The sequence below is a fragment of the Heloderma suspectum genome, chromosome 1 (genome assembly GCF_057233095.1).
Source record: "Heloderma suspectum isolate Gila_16-S chromosome 1, 16-S_ref, whole genome shotgun sequence".
Lineage (NCBI taxonomy): Eukaryota > Metazoa > Chordata > Lepidosauria > Squamata > Helodermatidae > Heloderma > Heloderma suspectum.
Genome location: NC_139458.1, coordinates 35,491,929 through 35,513,447, shown reverse-complemented (window position 1 = coordinate 35,513,447; position 21,519 = coordinate 35,491,929). Strand labels below are relative to the sequence as shown.

The following is a 21,519-nucleotide window of genomic DNA, read 5'->3' as shown; positions in this document are numbered from 1 at the left end:
GACTATTCTAAAGCCTTTGACTGTGTGGATCATAACAATTTGTGGCAAGTTCTTGTTGGTATGGGGATACCAAGTCATCTTGTCTGCCTCCTGAGGAATCTGTATAACGACCAAGTAGCAACGGTAAGAACAGACCACAGAACAACGGACTGGTTTAAGATTGGGAAAGGAGTACGGCAGGGTTGTATACTCTCATCCTACCTATTCAACCTGTACGCAGAACATATCATGCGACGTGCTGCACTTGATGAATCCAAGGCCGGAGTTAAAATCCGGAAGCTGGAAGAAACATTAATAATCTCAGATATGCAGATGATACCACTTTGATGGCTGAAAGCAAGGAGGAGCTGAGGAACCTTATGACAAAGGTGAAAGAAGAAAGTGCAAAAGCTGGCTTGCAGTTAAACCTCAAAAAACCCAAGATTATGGCAACCAGCTTGATTGATCACTGGCAAATAGAGGGAGAAAACATGGAGGCAGTGACAGACTCTGTCTTTCTAGGCGCAAAGATTACTGCAGACGCTGACTGCAGACAGGAAATCAGAAGACGTTTACTCCTTGGGAGGAGAGCAATGACACATCTTGATAAAACAGTGAAGAGCAGAGACATCACACTGACAACAAAGGTCCGCATAGTTAAAGCAATGGCATTCCCCGTAGTAACCTAAGGCTGTGAAAGCTGGGCCATAAGGAGGGCTGAGCAAAGGAAGATAGATGCTTTTGAACTGTGGTGTTGGAGGAAAATTCTGAGAGTGCCTTGGACTGCAAGAAGATCAAACCAGTCCATACTCCAGGAAATAAAGCCAGACCGCTCACTTGAGGGAATAATATTAAAGGCAAAACTGAAGTACTTTGGCCACATAATGAGAAGACAGGATACCCTGGAGAAGATGCTGATGCTAGGGGAAATGGAAGGCAAAAGGAAGAGGGGCTGACCAACGGCAAGATGGATGGATGATATTCTGGAGGTGATGGACTCAACCTTAGGGGAGCTGGGGGTGGCAATGGCTGACAGGAAGCTCTGGCGTGGGGTGGTCCATGAAGTCACGAAAGTCGGAAGCGACTGAATGAATAAACAACAACAACCTTTTAGCAGACCTACACATAGAATTGCCCAGTAGTCAAACTATCCAGAGTCTCACCAGGCTGTATCCAACGTTAGTTTAAATTAAGTCCCATTCATCTACTCTAAGTAGGACTAACATTGGATACAAGTCATAGTACATAGTTTTGTACTCTCCCCTTGATTTTATCAGTTCCCATCCCCACACAGACAGGAGTTTGTTCTTACATTCAGGGGAGATAGTCCGTTACTTTCTTCCAAGAATTCTTCCAAAGTTACCATCTCACTGCCTGGAGAGGCAGATCGGTGCCTACCAGACTGCACCTGGGCTTGGTTATTCTTCTGAGGTACATCATTTGAGAACAAGCCATTCCTAATAAGGGAAGTATTGTGCTTAGTGTTTGAGCCCGCAACAGTAGAAGAGGTGGGACAAAACAGGCCGTCTCTGGATGAGCTAAGCGTGTCTTTACTCAGCACCATTTCTTCACTGCTGAGACTCTCTGATCTGCCACGAATACGGTCAAAAGATCCTGTGTCAGGAGATACAAAAATATCAAAGTTAACTCTCTCTTTCTTCTACTTCATGAAGAAAAGCTTTCTTTGAACACTACCAAAATGTGCTTACCAAAAACCAAGGGACACTTGCAGTGGTGTACCTAAGAAATTTTAGACCCTGGACTTAACAGTGCTACACCCCTCCCTTGCCGCTCTATGGGTGCTCATTTGGTGGAGGGCTGGGCTTGGGGGCCCTGGGCTTTGGCCCCAAGGTTGAGTCCTAGCTGCACCACTGGACACTTGGTCCAGGGGGTTGGACTTGATAGTCTTATAGGCCCCTTCCAACTCTACTATTCTATACAATTCTATGATATGTTCAAGCACTGGTTTTTAACACCAACCACATGCTGAACCCTATACAGAACAGGAAATAATGCAAGCCGTTCCCAGTGGGATTAGGAGTCAGTCTATTAAAATTCCAGTGTATTATTTAAGTGACTATATCAAACTACAATACACTAGATATTTTGAAAATATCTTACCTTTCAAGTTTAAAGGGGAGCTTCTTGTGGATGCATTTTCACTATTCTCTAAGCTGTTTGGCCTGGAAACTGGGGGGAAAATAGGCAAGGGGACATTAAAGAGCCTAAAATGAGTCCCACCTCTCAAACTGCATCAAATTAGAAAGAAAAAGGCAACATTTTCACTCTAGAGTAATTCACTGGAGAATAGAATATTCTCTCATTGTGCTCCAAGAGAATATCTTCTATACTGCATCTAAGGAATACATCAATTAACTTACTGTGCTGCTTGTTTGACAGCTCTACCTCAGGGAAGTTTTCACACAGATCACCATCTGAATTATGGCCTGGAGGGAAGAATTTAAGATATAAGAAGGCGATCTTCAACACAGATTGATAAAACCAGCAGACATATTCTAGTCAAGATTTTGAACCTTAGAAACGGTATATGCCAACTCAGGGAGGCTTGAAGGTTTGTTGTATATATAGACATCTATTTTAAGAGGAGTCACGCAGTCTAATGGCACCTGACAAGTCTGACCAAATAGTAAGTGGTCATGGGATTCAAGAGTACAACATCCTAGTAGGAACTAGGATGGAAGTATAGGGCAGGGGAGCTGTTTGGAACACTTAACACTTAACTGGGGGGCTTTCAAATACATGTTATCCGAACAATTCCTTCTACGCCAAACAGCACCAACGGCGTGCAAGGGCCAATGTAAACTGATGATGGTTTTTGGTAAATGGGGCAGTATATACATTAATGATAAATAAATGCACTAGAGGTGGCAACCCACTGGAGATATGCTTGACCTGCAGTTGAAGTAGAGGAAAGGACTTCCATATCATACCGCAGGCTTCCCCAGCGGGCACCCTCCAGAAGTGTTTGATTAGAACTCCCATCATCCCCAGCCAGTAGTCCAACACATCTGGAGAGCCTCAGGTTGTGGAAGATTGACATACAGCTTTTTAATGTTAGGGTCAATTGCAGAACATGCCAAGTACTTACAAACAGTGTGTCTTTAAATATACTTTCTAACCATCACGTACCTAGATTAAGGAAAGTCCTTTAAAACACAATCCTATGTAAGTTTAGATGGAAAAAAACTCCTATGACCCCATGCTGGCTAGGGAACGCTGGGAACTGTAGAACTGTTTTCTATCTAAACATGCATAGGATTGTGCCCTTAAGGATTCTGCCAAACTGAAGGCCAAATCACACATTATGTGTTCAACTGATTTGCTGTTTCTCCCCTCCCATGCAAGTGGTGCATTCAACTGACTGGTATAACACATAAGCCAGTCAAGAACTCATGTGGTGAAAACATGGCAACTTCCATGACCAGGGAGGCCAGAAATGAAAGCAACGCCTGCACATTGTGGCCTTTCTTTCTTTTGAACATGGAAAGTGCTTCCTAAATAGACGAAATTTGACATGCCACACACCTTTGGGTCTGTTTTGTTGTCTAGAGGTGGGAGTAGAACCTGAAGTGGCCAAGTAGGTGGCTGAGGCAGAGTAAGTCCTGGAACTTGGCTCCACACAGCACTGCTTAACAGCAGGGTTTGTTGCATTTTCAACGTGGTCACTGCTGCCTCCGTAATGAGAAAACCTCTTTGGCTTTGAATCCACTAACGATGAATAGAAAAAGATGGAAAAACAAAGAGAGAGAGAGAATAAATAATAAATAATCTGGTCTCTAGCACACCAGAGCTAGACACATATCTACCCATTATCTTATAAATGCAGCAAGCCGGCACAAAACAACGGCACAAAAGAGGCACCAACCATGCAAGCTGTATCATCAAGGTTTATCGGAGATTATATATTTGTATCCATTTTTTTGCAACCAGATGCCAGCTCAGGCTCATGAGTGACAGGAAAAGGAGTGTTTTACATTTCTTATGAAAAGGGAGGAGCCATACACAAACATCAGGGAAGAGACAATGCAATGCCTCTAATGCTGCAGACCAAATAATGCACAATTATTTGGGAGTAAGCCCAACTGAACTCACTGGGATTTATTTCAAGTAAACTTACATAGGATCAGATCGCACAAATCCCATCTCCTTCAATTTAAAAATAAAAGTAATTAATTTCTGATGTTAATAGAGCAGGATTTGGGCCTATGATGGCCAGTACAACATGTTGCTCTTGCAATAATTCATGATATTTAGGGAGTTCCTTTTACAATACAATAGCTTTTAACATGGTATTAGTTAGGCTGAGATTTTCACTTATACATTTTAAACTGCTTCCTAAGCCATTACTTGCCAAAATTATTTCTGCAGTCATGAGGCAGAATGCATTAAATAATTCAGGGTCTTTAATGCCTTAAGCCAACCAAGGGAACAAGGGGAAGAAATGGACAGATCCAACACTTTAAAAATTAGCTCTGATGAGAAACAAACTTCTGTGTTTCCAACTGTTTTCTACAATGATTCTCCATGAGCAATGGCACTGAATTCCTGAAAAATAAATATGATGTGGCACAAGTAACAAATGGCTGGCACATACAACAGAAAAAGAAAATTAGTGCTAAAGACACAGATTAGTTACAAAGTAAATCAAAGAAAGTCTGAGGAAAGTGTCAAGAAGCAGTGCTGATTATCACAAGTTATCTCTGTGTAAATGCATGGTGTGATGGCAGAATGTATGCACTGCCATAGGCTGAACAGCGAAGAAGGTATCTAACGTGTCCCGCATTTTAAAGGCTCATGGAACCATCCATCCAAAAACAGCTATAGGAGCTTGCAAGCCAAGGTTTCCAAGTCAAACTAAAAAGATAGGAAAATAATACTCTCTATTAGTTCGAAGAGGAAAAGAAAAAGCACAAACTACTCCATGCTATATGATAATGCACTAAATGTTATAATGTACTCTAGCTGGAGAAGTAGAGGAAAAAACAATTTTAGGAAGTTTAACAACACTACCTGCTACGATGAATACAAAATGGATACAGTTCACTCTGATGCAGTGCCCGTGGGATTAATGTTGGCTTGCTAAGGGCAGCTGCAATGGTGTTTGTTCAATATGAATTCCAACGGTGGCTGTTTACTAGTATTGAAACCAGTTTTACTGCACATTTTGATGATATTGCTCACTTGGCTTTTTCTACAAGTGGGAGACATGGGCTAAGGTATCAAATTATTTGGGAGATTACAAGGTCAAACTATCTACCAGTGGTAGGTGTCTCTCTATCCATGTATACATTGCAACAGTAACACAAAATAGAAAACAGCATATTGAGAATAACGGGTACTGCAAAAGCTCTGTTAGATATAGGGAGTCTTTAATATGGAATAAACGAATATTAAAGAAGATGCATTGTTGGCAACATAGCAACAGCAGTTCATTTCCACATTTGGACAGGACATGAGGCACATCGGTGACTGCAAAACGTTACTGAAGCACAAAGCTAGTTCACTTACTTATGATGTGCACCATCGCCAATAGCACTGCAAGTATATGGGCACTGTATGTCATGGGTCTCATTAAAGTGTACTGCACTGAAGAAATGATCCAGGTTGTACAATAAAGGTCCTTCATCTTATTGAGGGGGAAATGTAGTCCATGTTGACTTGATCTGGTCTTGGATTTAGTTTGTGTCAGTGATATGCTGAGCATACGTGGGTGTGTGTGTGTGTGTGTAGAAGTTATAGGTTTGATTTTTTTTAAAAAAAACCAGAAATGCATTGAAAATAAATGATAAGAGAAGGTGTTAGAGGTCTCCTGTTTCCGAGAAAGAAAGTGGCTCATTAGAAGAGGATGGGATGTCAGAAGACGACCAGAACCAGAAGCGATTAGAGAGAGATTGATGATTCGATGGAGACTTAGGAGACTTTTCTTTAGGCTTGCTTGTGCTTCTCATAAAGGCAATCTTTTTGCGTTGAGCAGCTAATTGTTATCACCCAGAGATCCCAAAAAGAAGAAGAAAAAAAGTAAACAGAAATAACTAAAATGTATTTCAAACAACTGAGACACCAGCTAAACACGAAAGCCTAATTATTTCTACAGCAGCTGCTAAATCAGGTAAGGGAATTAGATAAGAAAAATGCACGTCAGCAGCTTCTAGTATCTAGGATTAAACACACACTGTAACTTCATACATATAATTGACAACTTTGTTACTGTTTTTTGGTACTACAGTTTAAAAACGGCACCACATTATAGCAATCTGAACCTGTATTTCTTAGTCAATTTTTTATATGCAGGGAATACAAACAATATTTCATAGAACCGAGGTTTTTAGGGCACTTCACAAATAAATTATAAAAGCATTATCAATACAAAAATTACAATCAAAACATTAAAACAGCATTGCTGGGAAGGGTAATGGGCTGTAGCTTCTTAACATGTATACAGTGTGTATATGCAAAGAAAACACCTGGTGTGATATAATCCATTATGGTCTATAGGAGGGTTTCATATCAATTTCTTCACAGAATTGTATGAATTGTGAAGTGATTCAAAGTACCCTTGAACTCAATGGGACTTAAGCACACAGTTAAGCACTCAATTCCCATAAATTTCAAATGGGATCCAGGCGTAACTTCCCCTCAAGATTCCTTTGGTCAAAACCACGCACCTTTGATCTCTCCCAGATCCAATATGTTGCTACACACATTGGTAGTACTTCATGACCAAGTTCTTCTAGAAATATTTGTACAGCACAGAAAATTAAGGGGAGAGTAGTCACAGCAATTTCACATTTGTTTCTGCCCTTTAATAATTTTTTTTTCAAGAACTGTATGGGAGTTACTTTTACCTCTATAAATCAATTATCTGTTACAGTTTAGTATAATGAATGGAGAAATAGGTGAATATAAAAGGAACAACCACCATCCAACATCATGTATCTCGTGGTATCACTAACAATTCTTCCCATTTTCCAGACTCTGAATCTGTGCTGCTGTTTCGTTTCCACTTGCTCCCTCTCCTGTTATCAAGTCAAACTACATCTTTGATGTGCATGTGTCAAATTATACGGTTTTTTTTTCTTTGGGGAAAGCTCCCATAAATGGAACAGTTAATTTAGAAACACAATGAAAGTAAAATGTAATACATTCAGAAAACTTTAAACAACGCATGGGTTTTCTTTATGTGTGAACTGGGTAAATGAAAGTCTAACCATTGTGGTTCAGCTAAGGTTGGAGACAAGTCTAAGTAACAACTTGATTTTTTTTTTTCAAGAATGGTGGAATCAACCATTACATGTTTCTTTATCCCAACTGTCCTAGGTATAATAACCTTAAGCCTGCAGGACATCTAGTAGAGTGTAGTCCATTTAAGTCTATGCTTCCTCCTTCATTTTACCTTAAACCGACTTCAACATCAATGTGGACTTTTTTCTTCTCCTTTTCTCTGCCACCCAAGCTGCTTCTTGTCATATAAAAAGGTAAAGGTGTCCCCAACCAGTCGTGTCCGACTCTAGGGTGTGGCGCTCATCTCCATTTCTAAGCCGAAGAGCCAGCGCTGTCCGAAGACGCTTCCGTGGTCATGTGGCCGGCATGACTGAACACCGAAGTGCACGGAACGCTGGTACCTTTCCCGCCGAAGCGGTACCTATTTATCTACTTGCAATTTCTTGCTTTCGAACTGCTAGGTTGGCAGAAGCTGGGACTGAAGACGGGAGCTCACGCCGTCACACAGCACTTGGGTCTCGAACTGCTGTCCTGGCCTGCCGACCTTCCAGTCTGCAGTTCAGCGTCTTAACCACTAAGCTACCGCGGCCCCTTTCTTGTCATATATTATCTGACAAAAAGATCTGGAGATCTCAAAAGCCCGCCCATCTTGTGCCTATTTGCTTGGTCCTAAATAAAGGTGTTGCCTGGCTGTAGATTTTGGAATTTTACTTAATCTAAGTGCTAGTGGCAGAGTAGTAAGTTAAGTTTCACACACATACCCCGCCCCACAAAGACAGACTGTACCTGATGAACCTCCAAACTGGATGGAGTTCCAAAGAACAGGGCTACCACAGAAAAAGCCCTGCTCCTTGTTTAGAATGACCTAGGATCCACCACTAATAGCAATCAGTAATGGGGTTCATTGGCAAATCTCAGTGCGCAGGAAGATGGCTAATCAGCAGTATACTGACCCCTGCTCCAACTCAGCTGTTTGATAAGCAATGGATGCAACCTCAATGTATTCTGCACTAAAAAAAACGAATATGCTCTGCAAATAATAATAATAATAATAATAATAATAATTGCAACCTGTATAAATATGCACTTATTTTTTAGGGGGAATGCCAGAAAATGGCATGCTGGAACCCAAGACTGGCCCACAGCCCCAACAAGACCATTCTCACTTTGTATAGAGCATCTTAGAATGCCTGAGACAAGTTAAAAGGTTCCACTGTACGCCCTTCTCAAAAGGCCCCTGAATCCTAGCATGGTCCTGTTCTGCTTACTTTTTTCTGCTTCTGCTAGTGGGAGGAACAAAGAACTATCCAGCTGCATGGGAACTCTGGTTCTTTTCCTGGTGAAATCCCCACTAGCTTCCTTCACCAAACAGTTGCCCTTTTCTCACTTTCCTTCCTCATAATAAGTACACATGTGTTTGGGATGGTGCCTGTTTGCCCTAGGGATGCTGGAGAATTCTGCCTCAGACCCAAATGGGGCCAGATTCCAAAAAATCCAACCTCCGGAGTCTGTGGTGGAGCGGCTGCGCTTACCTTCAGGTCCAGAGGAGTTCCTGCAGAGCAGCTCTCCAACTCCCTGTAAGACGCAATATGCTAATGGAAGCTGCCATTAGGTTGTCGCAATTGTGGCAGCAAAGCACTTACTTTGACCTAAATAACAGCTGCAATTTAGGTCAAAGTCGGTGCTTTATGGCCGCAAATGGCGTACAATACGACATTTGCGGCAGTATTTTTCCTGCAATAGGCTAATGGCGGCTGCCGTTAGTGTACTGCATCTTATAGGGAGCTGGAGAGCCGCTCCGCCAACTCTGGCAGATGCGGCTGAGCTCCAGAGGATTCTGTGGGGCCCTGAGCAGCTGGAATTGCCCCTCCACAGATCCCTCCCCCGGACTGGCCAATGGGGGTTTGTACATCCCTAGCTAGCTCTGGCCTTAGCCACCATGCATTCAAGTGGAAGGTGTGCGAATGCCTAGGCTTTTTCATACAACCGGGGACCCTGTGTAATCAAGGTTCCCAATTATACATGCAGACCCTGCGCACTTGCAGCTGCACCTTCCTTTTCACACTTTCCACTGAATGTGCAGAGGTAGAGACCAGCAGGTGCGATCCTAGTCCCATATTTACTGAAGGAAGGTGAGAACACTTCCAAGCCTATCTTCTTAGCATGACACCCTTTTCTCTTGCATTTGGGTCACCAAATAGGCAAGAGCTCATCACCTGCGTGGAACCATAACATCACTATCCCCTCAATTTCCACCTTGTCTGCACAAGGTGGGCGACTTCCGGTTTTGTTAAAATGCCCACAAGAATGCATCTTTCCCTGTCCATTAACGAAGTCTGTGCTTCAAATCTTTCCCATGGTTTCAATGGCACTTGGAAATGCTCATCTTTGGCTGGATCTTTTCTTAGCTAGCAAACTTTGCCAGCACAATCTGTCTAACATGAAACTTCTAAGCCGATTATCTACACATTAAGTGCAGCACCACTTACCTTTGCCCACAGGTCCATTATTATGTTCTCTACCTTCTGTGGAGTTGGACTCTACAGAGGTGTTCTCCAGACTTTCCTGCTGCTTGGGCAGCTCTGAAGGAGATGGTGACCCTGCAGGCTCTGAGCTGTCTGAGTGCCATGGAGGGTTCTCTGGTGAAGACTTCAGTTGTTCTCTTGCAGCCTCTTTCTTTGGCTTTATGAGTTTAACCAAGGCTCTAGCTCCTATCCAGTGGTTTTTCCTGTTATTGGCAAATTTTAAAAAGAGAGGATCAGCAATCATTTTGTTCTTTAAATTTTTTTACATAGTACACTACTTTCCTTAATTTTCTTGATCTCCCCTATTAAATAGCAATGCAAATGGCCTTAGAGCCAAGAAATCAGTAAATAAACTAGGAGTTTCATGACTCAGTAGGAGTTGTGCCAAAGTGCCATTAGCAGAAAGTCTACCATAATCTAGAGTTTTCTCTTCAATCCAAACTTGGAAACTATAGTTAATGGCTTTGGAAGTAGCCAAGACATGGCTTCATATCTTGGCTTGTTCCAAAGCCATTAACCACAGTTTCCCAGTTTGGATGAAACAGTAAACTGTAGTTAACTGAAGACTTCCTGGTTGGTTCACTCACATAAAGGGAAGAGTGAAGCAGCTGCACATACGAGCACAATGCTTCCTCTTATCTTGGCTTATTAAGTCAAGATAATGATTGTTTGAATGCAGCTTGTATCTCCAAATTATGACTGATTAGCATGGGACAAAAATTCCCCAAATCTGGACTGGCCAAGCCTCAATAATATTTCTTAACTGTAGGAATGAGATGGAAATCAATCACCATCTTTCTATTCACAGAGGGATTGTATACAAGTTGCCTTCACACAGATAAGGGACATTTTTCTGCGTATGACTGTTTTGCACATGTACCATTTTACCTTGACAAAACTTACTTTTTCGGAGCTGGATCATGAAACTTATACTGATCCATTATTTTCTCCTCCAGTTTTTCTTTGTGTCTCCTTAAGGCATTTAGTTTATCACTGTTGAAATCCAAAGGAGGGGAAAAACCCATTAACACTTACAGGGAGTTGGCTATATTTAATAAATTAAACTATCACAATTTTCCAGGAGAAGAAAAGTCAGTGTCTGTCAGGGCAAGATCTGGAGAGACAGTACCTATCACATAACAGAAGTAATTAACATTAGGATTAAGCTCTTTAGCAGTCTTGATCGGTAGGGTATCCAAAAGGGTAAGAAACATAAACAAGAATTCTAAAGTGCTACAGTCTTTGGAAAATGTGGTTTTGGGTTTTTTGGTAGGCTGGCAATTTTTTCTTAGGCTATCTGTATATATGCCATGTCATCATCAAGAGCCTTCTCCATTGTATGCATTACAACGTAATTATGTTGGGAGCAGAGTACCACTTTAGCTTTTACCTACAGTGTGTTGTAAAGTACATAAAGAGAGTGCTTCTCTTACATGTATTGCTTCTGTTCCTCATGGTACTGCTCCTTGTTCTCCATGTTCTGCTCCAGCAACATTTGGTTCTGCTGACTCAGCATCTGGATCTGACTTAGGAGATGATGATTCTCTTCTTCTAAGTTTCCTTTTAGTCGAGCAAGCAGCTATTTAAGACACACCACGGGTGAATTTTCTTTGCCTGCACTTGCCTGTGTATCACTAACACCATTTGAAATACCAACAGAAAGATACTGAGCTAGGGATCTTTGTTTATTGTAAACCCTAGCTCAGCACCTACATTGGCCAACTAGTTCAGTGAATGGCAAACCTGCTAAAACTAGCCATCCCCACTTAAGCATTTTTCGCTTAAGATGCACAAACCGAATTATTTCCTGCTGAAATCTATCATTTTCACGAGAATGAAACTAGACATGATGGGTGGCTTGGTCCAACCTGGTTCATCCCCTACAAAACTAGGTGGGGGAACTTTAAAGGGATGGGGGTGGAATAAGCCACCATGGCTTATCATCATGCAAACCCAGTCAGAGTTTATGAATGGATGAAATGATCCTACAGTCACTGCCTGCATTTCATTTCATAAATCTCACCTCACAGTGGTTGTCCAGTTTGGTCAAGGAGATGTCCATGTTTTGGTGCTGTTCCTTCAGCTCATCATAGCGAGCTTGCCAACGGTTCAGTTCTAGTTGGGAATTATTCAACGATGTTTTCAACTCTTTTGTGTGGATATGAAGCCCTTCATACTCTACCTTGAGCTTGCTGTGTAAGAAATTCACTCTAAAATAGGAAAAGCAAAACATCTCACATCCCCAAGAAAATCTGAAACAGCAGTGTTAAAGCGAGTGAATGTCTTCAAAGGATTTAAACCTGCAACAAGCACAATAGCTAAAATCTTGTTCTTGCTGATGAACAGGAGTTCAGTGTTTTTGAGAAATCAACAAGTTTTTGAACCATTATTAGCAATGCTAAATGAAAAGGCTGCTCTTTTTTCTGTTAACAAAAAAAAATGAGTGCCACAAAATTAGCATTGCTAATATTAAAATATTTGAGAGGGTTAAAAGTTTCCACAGTAAGGTTTGTTCATTTTCTGAAGCAAGAACGTAGCTTAACCCTCCTCCTTTTAACACAATAAATGCTAACTATTACGTCCTACCCAAAATCATTACTGTGGTGTTTGAGTGGTTTAAAAAAACAGTACTGGAATATTTTTATGCCTGTCTTACTATCTAAAATTTCTATTATTCTGCAATCCTGTGGTATTTAATATTTATTAATTAGATTTGTATCCCGCCTTTCCACCCAAAAATGGCACTCAAGGTGACAGAACATTTCCAGTGTTTCGAAGCTTCTAGCTGTCATTGGGGTTGGTAGCAGAATCTCGGTATGGAAAAATATGCAACAAGGTGAAGGATACATGCTGACATCTTTAGCTACATTAGATAGAAAATACTATAATGGTACATCTTTCAAAACGTCATCTCTCGGCTGTAGCAGCCATATCGGGGGTCAGACTAAGTAGCCTCATGCAGTCTCATGCTTCATGTTCTTGCTGAGCTCTTTCTCCCTTGAATATATTGTTGTAAGCTGACGAGACACAGGAATTCCTTATCTTGTCAAAGGTCATACAACTGTATATCTTGTTCTCTGCTGTTCTCTTCTGTTCTCTCCTTATCATGGCTACCCTATAACCCAGTTCTTGGATTATAAACAATGGTGCTAAGAGAAGAAATGTTGAGGACTGCAACCCCATGTGGGAGGGGGAGGAGGAGCCGTTTCATATGTGTCACAATGTCTATAAAAACAATGTGCTGATGTATTTCGGGGCTTCTGGCTCTTTGGAAATGATTCCAGCCTTAAGCCCGCGCGTTAAATAAAGAATCTCTTTTTCCTTCACTCCGTGGTCTCTCTGACTCTGAGTTCTGCAACATAAATGGTGCCGTGACTTGGATGTGGCAGGCTCTGAGCCAGACAGGTGGCAGTTGCCTGCTCTTGATCGCCGCACCGGGAAGACGAGCTCGGCGCATGCCTCCCTTTCTTGGCACCACCAACCTTTTTGTCGAGTGAATGGGAGAAAGCCTGCACCGGGATCGCCCAAACGGCAGCGAGCGGCAAGAGAACCTTGGGAAGCGGACGAAGGAACTTGAGCCCTGCCTGTATCACAGCTGCAATTGAGTTGAAACCCACATTGGAAGCCTTCAGGAGAAAGGCAAGTATATGGGAAAAAGAGGGCCCCGCCTTTAGGGAGAAAGGCCACTGGGCAGAAAAAAAGAGGGCCCCGCCTTATGAAGAAGGTCAGTGTTGGTGGTATACGTATACAAAAAGAACCTACTCCTTGCGGGTAGAAGGGGGGCCTGATCACACCCCCGAGTGGGCGCCAGTACCCAGCACGCCAGTACTCAGTAGGAAGCTGAGGAAGCTGGGGAAGCCGCTTTCCGCTCTGGTAAAAAGTGGGAAAAGTGGGTGGCAGGGACATATGGATGCAGTAGAGAGATTGATGATTGTGTGAGTGGCTACTGCGGTTTCTGACGCATACCGTTGACCGTCCGGGTGCCCAGGCCAGTAGCAAAGTGCGTGTTGTGTAAAATCCTCTTGTGTCGGCCAGTGAGACCCCTTACTCACTGACCAATTCCCATTCCCTAATTGTGTCTGTCTTCAATTTAGGAGGGAGGCTATGGGTGGTGGGGGAAGCAAACCTTGCACCCCCTTGAGATGTATGTCAAACAAAGAAGGAAAAAGGTTTTTTTAAAAAGATTCAGAATAGAGAGGGAAAACAGCAAAAAGCTCAAGGTCGAGCTGAGAGGAAAAAAAGAACAAGATCTGAGGCTGTTAATTAGAAAAATGTTGCAGGACAGTCTGGCTTTTAACAAAGCGTGGGAGTGTGAGAGTGTAAGGCCGAAGAAGTAGCTGTTAGCCTAGCGCGCCGAGAGGGGGGGGGCAGGAAAATTGCCCACAACGTTCTGAGTTGTGCAACATCATCACCTCGCCTAATTGAGATGAAATCCCTAAGAAATGGAAACTGAAAATGAAGACCCAGAAGATGAAGGCAAAATAGAAAATAAAGGTGAAGAATCAGCCCCCAGAGCACAGGCTAGACACCTCTTTGAGTGAAAAGTGTGCCATAAGACTGTCCCAAAGCAGAATGAAGCGGAAAGACCATGTTGAAGATCTCTGTCAAGGTAACCGTGTTTAGCTTTGAACTGTGTTAGAATTGCACAGAGCCTGTAGCTACTGACCATCGGCTATATGATTTCTGAAGAGCGTAACCATTAAGCTTTTGCCCTGGGATTCCCTGCAATGAAGAAATCTCACTGATTTAAGTGTCCAGTGTTACACTGCCTAAGTGTGTGTGCTGAAGAGACCGAGAAACCAGACAGCATGTTCCTGGCCAAGCCAAAATCACGCTACTACCATGTTCCTAAAAGCTGCAATAAACTGTGTAAGCTGGGAGACCCAACCTGATTGAGAAGAAAAGAAGATATTGGAGCAACTGTCTTAAAAAACAATGAGATCTGTGTAGCTGGCTGGCTGACGCTGTCAGTGATGTTACAACTTTAAATTAAGACTGTTTTCCTGTTTGAGACCCCAGCGAAGAAAGCTGACCTGAGTTATTTGTTGCCCGTGCCAAAGCAAGAATTTGGCTGCCCTGTACCTCATCATGTCCTGTTTTGAGCTTAGGATTTACAAATACAAACAAACTAAGAAGCTTGCCTTTAAAGTCCTGCAAATCACCCCACCGCCTCCCCGAAGATTAATGGCTGCCTGAAAAATGCAAGTATAAGGCGATGCCCATCACCCCCCAGCGTCCTGAGTTTTGGCACTCAGTGTTTCAGTGCTTTCGTGTACCAGGTTAGAAGAGAAAAAAAAAAGAGTAAGTTTTTAAAATGTCTGTGAGAGAACCTGACAGAAGTAAAATAAAATTTACAGAAGAGTTGCCCAAGTTAAAGCGTCACGGCTAGAGAGCTGAGCTGTGCCGCTCTGTTTAGACAGAGGCCTTGCTAAAAAGTTAAAGGCCCTTGTCTGTCAGAAGGGGTGTAGGGCCACACTTTCCCTTTTTAAACTGATGCAAAAGTGGAGAGCCTTTGCTGGAAACATCGCATCTTCATTGCCCAGAGCCTTCTCTGATTGCCTCCATCATCACCTGGGCTTTTTAGAGACACTCTGCACATGGACTAAAATTTTAAATTGTCAAAGACTTGCCATGGACAGTGCTGTGAAGCTTTTGATAAACTTGAACTCTCATCGCTGTGGACCGTGTGTCTATGTTTGTAGTGAGCTCAGTGTACAGCAGGCTGAGTTTGATCTATGACTTTTAGATTTCCTTCTGCCAGAACTCATGCAGCATAGAGTTGCCGATGCAAAAATGGTGACCTAGAACTCTTTGCGTGTGTGGGTATGCCCGTCCCTTGATTTTAATGGCCCCTGAGCTTTCAGCCAGAAGAGCAGTATGATTGCTGGATCTGCTCCATCATGCCTTACCATGCAAAAAGTGTTTTCCATTCATTGTGTTAAATTGCAAAAAAAAAAGTTTGTTGTGTATATTTTATGATTTCTTAAATATCATAAAATATATGTGATATTTGCAGATTAGTGTTAGTTGCAACTCCAAATAATACTAAGTGTGGTTCCCAATGGATGACAAGGAGAGAAAGACAAAGGCAAGTAGAAAAGAAGGAAATAGAGAAAGTAGCAGACAGATAGAGAAAGGAGAAAAAAAAGAAGAAAGAAAAGGCAAGAGGCAAAGAAAAAACATCTGTAGAAAAGAAGTGTGGCCATAGTTGCCCCCAGGGTAAATTAAAAGCAGCTGATTGTGCCTGGAGCTTATTACCTGGGGTAAAGTAGCCACAATAATGTAATAGTTCTTTAAAATGAAGAAAATGTAACTAGAAGGAGAAGAAGAGCCTATCCTAAATGTGTGTCATTGGGACTAGTGTAAGGCAGAAAGGTTTAAGTAAGTGAGTTTAACTTAAAAAAGACAAATAAAGAGACAGGGCTGGTGCATGGAGCAGAAAGTTTTATATAAAAAGTTTGAAACATGATCTGCAATACAGACAGATCAGCAAAGAAAAAGAAAGAAAAAAAAAAGAAAAAAATTTGTCTTCCCATACTAATGAATAAAAGTGTTATCAAGCACTTTGGGAAGCAAAGTTGTTTACAGGAAGCTGTGCCTGAGAACCAAACACTTCTAGCCTATGCTGAAAATGCTTGCTAGTGTTGTGCTGCCTCATGGGTAACATGTATGGTATAAAACCCATTTAGCCCAATAGTTTGTGGTTCAGAGAAGCCCAATAGTTCGTGGTTCAGAGAAGCCCAATAGTTCATAGTTCAGAGAATAATCCAACCAATAAGTACGCCTGTGTGCTGTAAGTTACCCAATAAAGTATCCTTGTAAGTAACCCCCCCCCCGCTGGAATCCCAAAACACAAGTGGGGCTAGAGCGCCTCACCCAGTATCAAACCCTGCTGTTAAAAGCCGTAAAGGCAGGTATAAAGAAGTCAGTTAATATGACCAAAGTGTCTAAAGTGCTGCAAGGTGCCACCAAGGCCCCAGAGCATACTTAGAGCGTCTTTCAAATGCCTATCGCCAGTATACCCCCCTCCCTCAACCCAGAGGCCCAAGAAGACGTGGCGTGGACGAAAGAAAAAAAGAAGAAGACCCGGCAGAGGCAGAAGATTCTTAAAAAAGAACCAGTGTGCCCAGTGTGAACAAGATGGACATTAGTGGCATGAATGCCCAAATAAAATAAATCAAATACACAAAGGAGAAAACCAAAGGGGCCAGAATGGGCGAAGAGGGAGACAGCTTGAGAGGAGCCGTGACATTGACTGTGAGGGGCCGTGACATTGACTTCATAATTGACACTGGAGCGGCATCAAGAGCAAGCAAACGTTAGCCTTAAACAAAAAGTCCAAACACTGAGCAAAGTTTTTCAAGCCCAGTGTAGCTTTGTCTTAGAAAATAAGCCATTCCCATCACAGAAGTTCATCCTTTCCAACCAAGAGTTAAAGTATGAGTTAAAGAGAGAAAAATAACCCTTTGACTCCCAGATGGAGAGGACTGAGAACTGTCATACTTTCCACCCCCGCAGCTATGAAAGCAGATGGAGTTAAACCCTGGATACATTGGACACGAGTCAAGAGAGTGAGAGGGGGAGAGTAGACTGTAAACAGAAATCCTGAAAATCCTTTAAAAATCATTCTGAAAAAGCAGTAAGAAGACTCAGGCTAGACCTTACTGTGGACACCCCAGGAGACTGTCCCCCTGCGTACGGTCAGACCTGCAACTGGAGAATTGAAGAAGGGGACTAGACCCTACTGCAGCTTGCCAGGTGAATAGCTGCCCGGCGTACGGTCAGATCCCAAAGAAGATCAAACATGCGTGTTGTAGTGTTGCATTGTGTTTCCTTAATAAGGTGCAAAAAGGGGGGTCTGCCCCTAGAAAGAGAAGTTTGTCCCAGCGATTTGCTGATAATTACTGGCTTCACCTGGCTAACATCACGAGAGTAAAACATTTTTGTTTGCCAAGAGATATACCTGCAAACAGGCTTATTAACTCTTGCCTAATACCTGTCTGTAGACATCCTAGGAAAATTCAAAAAGATACCATGTTAAGAGTTTATGGTGTAAGTTTAACTTATTCCCAAAATGCTAATTGGGGCGTAGTTGCAAAGATCCTACCCCCTACAGTGTTCACTCTACGCACCCCCATCGTTGCTACGTGTGCACGAATGCTTAATTGTCAAAACTTTTCCAGAAAATACAAAGCTATCCCTGGCCCCCTTCCACTGTAATAAAATTCAAAACTTATCTTTTAATGATGCCCACATACTTTCGCCTCATGGATGGTTTTAGACATGTAGTTCCCGCACTTGGTCATTCATTCCTGCCAACTTGTCTAACAACCACCCATGTGGCCTCAGCCTCAGCTGCCAATTAAACTGGTGCCAATTCTTCCCCTGTGGCCCGAGAAAATCCGTCGACGGCAGCCTCGAGCACTCCAACTAACTAAAAATTGTAATAGTCATGTGCAGTTATATTCTGACTCAGAAAAATTGGCCTTAACAATGTCACTGGTTGGGGTTCCAGGTTTAGCCTTGGCTGATGGTCTGGAGATCAACCGGTTAGCTTGCAGCTTAGCCTAAAGCATAAATGCCATCTCACGAGCATTGTCATTGTTAAATAAAGAGTTGCGTGATCTAAGAGGTGCAGTTCTAGAAAATAGAGCTGGTATAGATTACCTCTTTCTTCTTCATCATTTAAGTTGTGAGACACACCAAAAGCTCTGTTGTTTTAACTTAACTGATAATGGCAATGCTGTAGATGAACAGATCAACAAGCTGCACAATATAGTAGCTAACAAAACAATAAGACAAAACAATTAGCTCAATTGGTTAACCCCTTGGCTTCCAAATCTTAGCTGGCTTGAAAGCATTGTTCATCCTAATTCTACCAGTGCTGTTCATAGAGATACTGTTAATGTCTCTGCATTCCTTGTCTTATGCGCTGTTTAACCAATCTGTTTTATGTCTCAGCTAGTAAAACTGCTGCCCTCTACGCTCTAATAGCCCAACAAGAGGCTAAATAATATGTATGTCACAAAAAGCTTTGTATAGTTATCAGAAATGCTATAATTGTAATGAAATTATGCATTTAAGGGGGGAATGTAGCAGCCATATCGGGGGTCAGACTAAGTAGCCTCATGCAGTCTCATGCTTCATGTTCTTGCTGAGCTCTTTCTCCCTTGAATATATTGTTGTAAGCTGACGAGACACAGGAATTCCTTATCTTGTCAAAGGTCATACAATTGTATATCTTGTTCTCTGCTGTTCTCTTCTGTTCTCTCCTTATCATGGCTACCCTATAACCCAGTTCTTGGATTATAAACAATGGTGCTAAGAGAAGAAATGTTGAGGACTGCAACCCCACGTGGGAGGGGGAGGAGGAGCCGTTTCATATGTGTCACAATGTCTATAAAAACAATGTGCTGATGTATTTCGGGGCTTCTGGCTCTTTGGAAATGATTCCAGCCTTAAGCCCGCGCGTTAAATAAAGAATCTCTTTTTCCTTCACTCCGTGGTCTCTCTGACTCTGAGTTCTGCAACAGGCTATATGGGCTTGTACACATTGCTAATGAAAAAATGGGTCAAACACTTAGAAAGTGCAAAACATGGAAGGAAGGAAGGAAGGAAGGAAGGAAGGAAGGAAGGAAGGAAAAAAAAACCATGGCTTGAGGACACACAGCAACTGAATAATAAAGCTATGATATTGTTGATGCTGGGCCATACACAGCCCAGCATGCTGCGAATTGATGTTCTGACAGATCACACCAAGGGGGTGGACATTGTTTGCATATCATGTATAGGATGCTCAACTGCTAGGGCACAAATTTTATATATTCCCGGGTGTGAGATAGGATCAACCATGTTTTCCCAAAAATATGCAAAGAGGGCTACATCACTTCTGAACAGGGGGTACCTTTCCAGTTCTTCTCTCAGTTTCTGGTTCTCTGCAGACACTATTGTGCTTGCTCTCTTTTCCTGTTGTAGAACATCTTTTTCTGTTTTTAAAACCATCTCCAGCTCTTCCAATTCGGCTTTGTGCTGTATCAAGCTGTTATATCTGCAAGAAAGAAGTAAAAATGGCTGGTATTTTCCCTTAATGCTTCTCACTATAAAAACATGAATCAGAAAATAAGTCTCTTTTCTCTGTATCAGTAAATTCCAATGGTTTACAATACATAAGGTACAATTCAACCAAAGTTAAGCATTTCTGAGCACATTTAATTCTCTCCCATTCAATCAATGAGACACAAGTTGGCTGCATTGTGCCAATGTGGCTTGTATGTATTAAGGTATATTTTATGCATCTAAGCTATATACAGTGTGTGTGTGTTGGAAACCACTCCAGTTTTACAGAAAAGGGGAAGGATATAAATATTTCAAATAAGTAAAATTTCTGTACATCAATATCAAGATAATTTATAGTATATGAAAGAGATTGGGGTTTACTTTATGTTGACAACTTGACATACAAGTTACTCTTTATTTAAAATTTAGTACATGAAGAGAGCAATCCAATGGTCCCCAGGAGGTTGTCCTAGGGACCATCGGATGATATGGATTTCCCCTGCCCCACAAGGCTGTAGACATACCTACAAAAAGGGATCCTCCCCCCAGCCACTGCAGAAAGCTCCGTGGCAGCTCTTCTTACAAGGTTGCTGTTAGAGAAAAGGGGGTGGGATGAAGGGCAGGGAGGAGAGAGACAGGGATCCACAAACCTGTCTGTCACCAGTCCCTGCCCACAGCAAGGTAAATCAGCTGGACAGGATGAGAGCCGAAGTTTTCACCTCCATCATTCCACCTGTCCTGCCTGCAGGACTTTGGATGGGTGGAGGGCTCAGATCTCAGAGCCCTTCATCTAAATCGTGCTGCATTGCACGCTCAAGTTTTCAATCTGCACACTCTCAGACATCTTCTTTGCAGAGACTGTTTTACCCCCAAACAGCCATAAAATAAAGGGGCCTATCTCTTTACTACCATGATAACGAATGTATAAATCTGTTAACAGCTGGCCGATAATCTCATCACACAGCATGCTTTGCACTGACAGCAATTATTAATTGGAGGCAAATGTCTACCGTGAGGAAAAACTGCTGAAAGCTTCAAATGATCAGGCTATCATGTGATCACTCATCACCACATGAACAGAATGGTCATCTGAATCCACTAAAAGTGGTATAGGAAAGGCATGAAAGAACAAGGGAATCTGTTAGCAATCAACAGTACCATTCCCATGTCCATTCAACCTCCACTTACCATAGGGCTAAGAGGAGCATGCTGCTGGTGGGGCAAGCTGACAGCCCATGCTACACATTTTTTCCTGGAGCTGCATACTGAGAATCCTCACAAAATGGCTACACATATTCATGAAGGTTGGAACAGTAGAGTCCAGTTATTCTAGATGCCAGTCCTTGCGTATGTTTCCCTCTGACAAGTCCCATACAAGACAGAACACTGCTTGTATGGACAGAGTGATTCTATGATCATGTAAATTCTATAAACTGAGTGATTCTATAAACATGTGGGGAGGAAATCAGTTTTACATATAACTTACCCACTGACTGAATAGAAGATTCTAGCCCTATTCAGTCATTATGCCTGAACAGGGTACATAAACATGCATAAGAGGGAAGGGGCTGTGCATGTCAGCCCTACCCTTAAAGTCCCTGACTTCCTCATGTTGAGTGGACAAGTCTGAATGGGGTATCTACTTGCATTTGCTTGAAGTCAAGTAGAAGCCTCCATGCAACCGTGAACCCTGCTTTATCAGGGTTCCCAACTGCGC

General features: G+C 42.3%; 1 protein-coding gene across 1 annotated transcript in view; it reads right to left on the bottom strand.

Moving 5' to 3' along the window:
• The window catches only part of CCDC88C (coiled-coil and HOOK domain protein 88C), a 152,572-nt gene that overhangs the window by 7,323 nt on the left and 123,730 nt on the right, over positions 1-21,519 (bottom strand). Inside the window, exons 21-29 of the mRNA XM_084840695.1 lie at positions 19,651-19,794; positions 11,770-11,956; positions 11,180-11,325; positions 10,650-10,739; positions 9,711-9,949; positions 3,526-3,708; positions 2,361-2,426; positions 2,101-2,169; positions 1,292-1,593 (exon numbers count right to left, since the gene is read on the bottom strand). Coding sequence (XP_084696821.1) covers positions 1,292-1,593; positions 2,101-2,169; positions 2,361-2,426; positions 3,526-3,708; positions 9,711-9,949; positions 10,650-10,739; positions 11,180-11,325; positions 11,770-11,956; positions 19,651-19,794 — 1,426 coding nt within the window. The remainder of the gene's footprint in view (positions 1-1,291; positions 1,594-2,100; positions 2,170-2,360; positions 2,427-3,525; positions 3,709-9,710; positions 9,950-10,649; positions 10,740-11,179; positions 11,326-11,769; positions 11,957-19,650; positions 19,795-21,519) is intronic.